Raw genomic sequence first — 2,471 nt, forward strand, 5'->3', positions numbered from 1 at the left:
TGCCATTGGCCTCAGAGCCCCAGAAGCGGGGCAGATCCAGGGCTTGTGAGTGCCAGCGAAAGGCAGGAGCCCCCCAACGGGCATCAGTCAAACCACGCATCGTTGAACGAAACGAACTTCTTCCACCCCAGCGTCAGCGTTCCGTCCATCAACCACCGACCGACGACAACATCAGCAAACATGGCGCCCGCAGCTGGAGCTAAGAAGCAGAAGAAGAAGGTTTGTTGCGCCTGACTACCACATCGTCATTTACTCGTGCCATTGTCGCTAACATGTTTGCAGTGGTACGTAACCGCCGCATCTGCGACGCCGACTTGATGAAGCGCCAGACGAAATTCCCACGAGAAATCCTCCTCCTCTAACACAATACCTCCAGGTCCAAGGGCAAGGTCAAGGACAAGGCCCAGCACGCCGTCATCCTCGACAAGCAGACTTCTGAGAAGCTCTACAAGGATGTCCAGTCCTTCCGCCTCGTCACCGTCGCCACTCTCGTCGACCGCATGAAGATCAACGGTTCGCTCGCGAGGAGGTGCATCAAGGACCTCGAGGAGAAGGGCCTCATCCGCCCGGTGGTGCAGCACAGCAAGATGCAGATCTACAGTACGTTTGCTCGCCACGCAGTCATTCGAGGAATAGCGGCTAACAAGTTCAGCCCGTGCTGTTGGCGGTACCGATTAAACGATTCACCTTACTGCGATGGACATGACTTTGGTTTTGCGTCGTTAGGGAGGGCTTGGCCCGGGTTTCCATGGGTAGATATCACGGCCCGGACTAAGGCCGGTATGCTCGGTGTAGCAAGGAATCGGAATCGGTTGACCCAATGACTCAAGAACTATGTGCAGTGAAGTGATGCCTGTGTAGACACGGAAGAGCGGGAGACTACTCTTTGCATACTTCAGCGACATGTCTACATGTTTGTAGACAACCATGACGCACATCGGTTGACCCCTCAATCGTGTTCATGGAACAGTGGAGGGGCTCAATATGACTCGATGATACAAATTCAAAGTTCACCATGCTGCATGGACGACAGTTTCCAAACCGATTTACATGGGCCTTAGCTGGCGCCGTCGTGACCAGTGACACTACGAGCTCTTCACATCCCACTCTAAATACTTGTACGCTTGACGATGTGTGTTGAAGCTCAGATATGGTGAGCGTAAGGATTATAGAAAGCCACACCCTTAATGTGCGATTTACAAGGACGTGCGCCGTAGGCAGCCACTTGGCTTCCTTTATTGTCGTCGGTGTGAAATAAAGTAGTGCGTCATTCAGCTGTACAAATGCGCTGGCTATCAGCACATAAAGCATCTCCAAGGCTGCTTAGTGTAGCTGTACCGACCTCACCACTTTGGCAGACAACCTGATTGTTTTTGCTAGTCTGGTGGGATTAAACTATGTATGCCAGGGCTGGTCGATGTTCTGAAACCCAAACTTGCGCCTACATCTGATAATAAAGGAAAGCACTTCCAGGCACTTTGGTTTAGCTTGTCATTTGACCGCCGCTCTTTTGGTCAACCTTCTTTAGCTGGTAGACACCAACACGCGCTTGTTATGGCACTTTCGATAACTCTGAAGTAGCCTTGGAATTTCAGTTGATACGCCGGAAGTTGTTAAGTCTGGTGTCGGGCTGCATCAAGTCTTTTGGATAATGACCTAATGAGCCCAGGTTGTGGCTGTGTGATAGACGTCAGTGAGGCGGGCAAATTGGATCAATTGGCACGACATAGTCAGCTAGCTCGTGGTCGGGAAAAAAGAACACAGGCTTCATTTTGCCGAGCGTTGTCCCATCAAGCGCAAAATCCAAGCAAAGCAAAAACGCACGCGATAGAGACGGATCAACCATTACGCCAAGCCTGAGCACATGCAAGCCGCTGATACCTGTTCAAGTGGACACATACCATCAAATCCTACGGAGCGAGATTCAGTCTCCATCTGCATCTCCGCCTGGGAGAGCAAAAAAAGCACGCCTCCAAGGGTAGGGGAGCTGATCATGCTGGATACGGTTTCGGGGGGGCGAAGCCCAGACCTCTCGGTGGTCTGGCGATCTCGCGCCTCCCGTCTCGCTGGCTGGCAGACCTTTCGCCCGAGGAGGACCACTTAAAAATTTTCTGGTCGGGGGAAGGTCAGCATGGGGAGCTGCCAGATTGCGCGGTGGCTTTTCGCTGGCTTTGCGTCTCGCGGCCGAGAAACCGGCTGCTGGCTAGGGGGAGCTCTGGCTTTTCGCCTGGCCGGTAGCCAACCCCTGGATTGGTGCTGTTTTAGCTCGGCTGTTTGAATCGGGGTGCGGGTCAGGGGAGCGGATGTCAATGTTGACAGGGTACGGTGTCAATGGGCACAGGTCTGGACCGCATGGCACTGGCGGGAAATACAAGGATAGCATGGAAGTTGAGTTTGAGGCAATCGAGGTTGGACTCCGGTGCACACTGTGGAGATTTATCCGACCAAGGACACCTGCCAAGAGCATTGCT

General features: G+C 53.1%; 2 protein-coding genes across 2 annotated transcripts in view; both read left to right on the top strand.

Annotated features, from left to right (window-relative positions):
* Window positions 1–99: 99 nt before the first annotated feature.
* On the top strand, window positions 100–821 carry VDBG_05591 (40S ribosomal protein S25; the record flags this gene model as incomplete). Its single annotated transcript, XM_003004432.1, has 3 exons — window positions 100–219; window positions 384–600; window positions 653–821. 3 exons carry the CDS (start codon window positions 181–183, stop codon window positions 676–678), a joined length of 282 nt encoding a protein of 93 aa, XP_003004478.1.
* A 1,310-nt stretch (window positions 822–2,131) lies between these two features.
* The window catches only part of VDBG_05592 (40S ribosomal protein S25), a gene marked incomplete at both ends in the record, with an annotated part of 973 nt that continues 633 nt past the window's right edge, over window positions 2,132–2,471 (top strand). The window contains one exon of the mRNA XM_003004433.1: window positions 2,132–2,253. Coding sequence (XP_003004479.1) covers window positions 2,132–2,253 — 122 coding nt within the window. The remainder of the gene's footprint in view (window positions 2,254–2,471) is intronic.

Source organism: Verticillium alfalfae, genomic scaffold, assembly GCF_000150825.1.
Source record: "Verticillium alfalfae VaMs.102 supercont1.6 genomic scaffold, whole genome shotgun sequence".
NCBI lineage: Eukaryota > Fungi > Ascomycota > Sordariomycetes > Glomerellales > Plectosphaerellaceae > Verticillium > Verticillium alfalfae.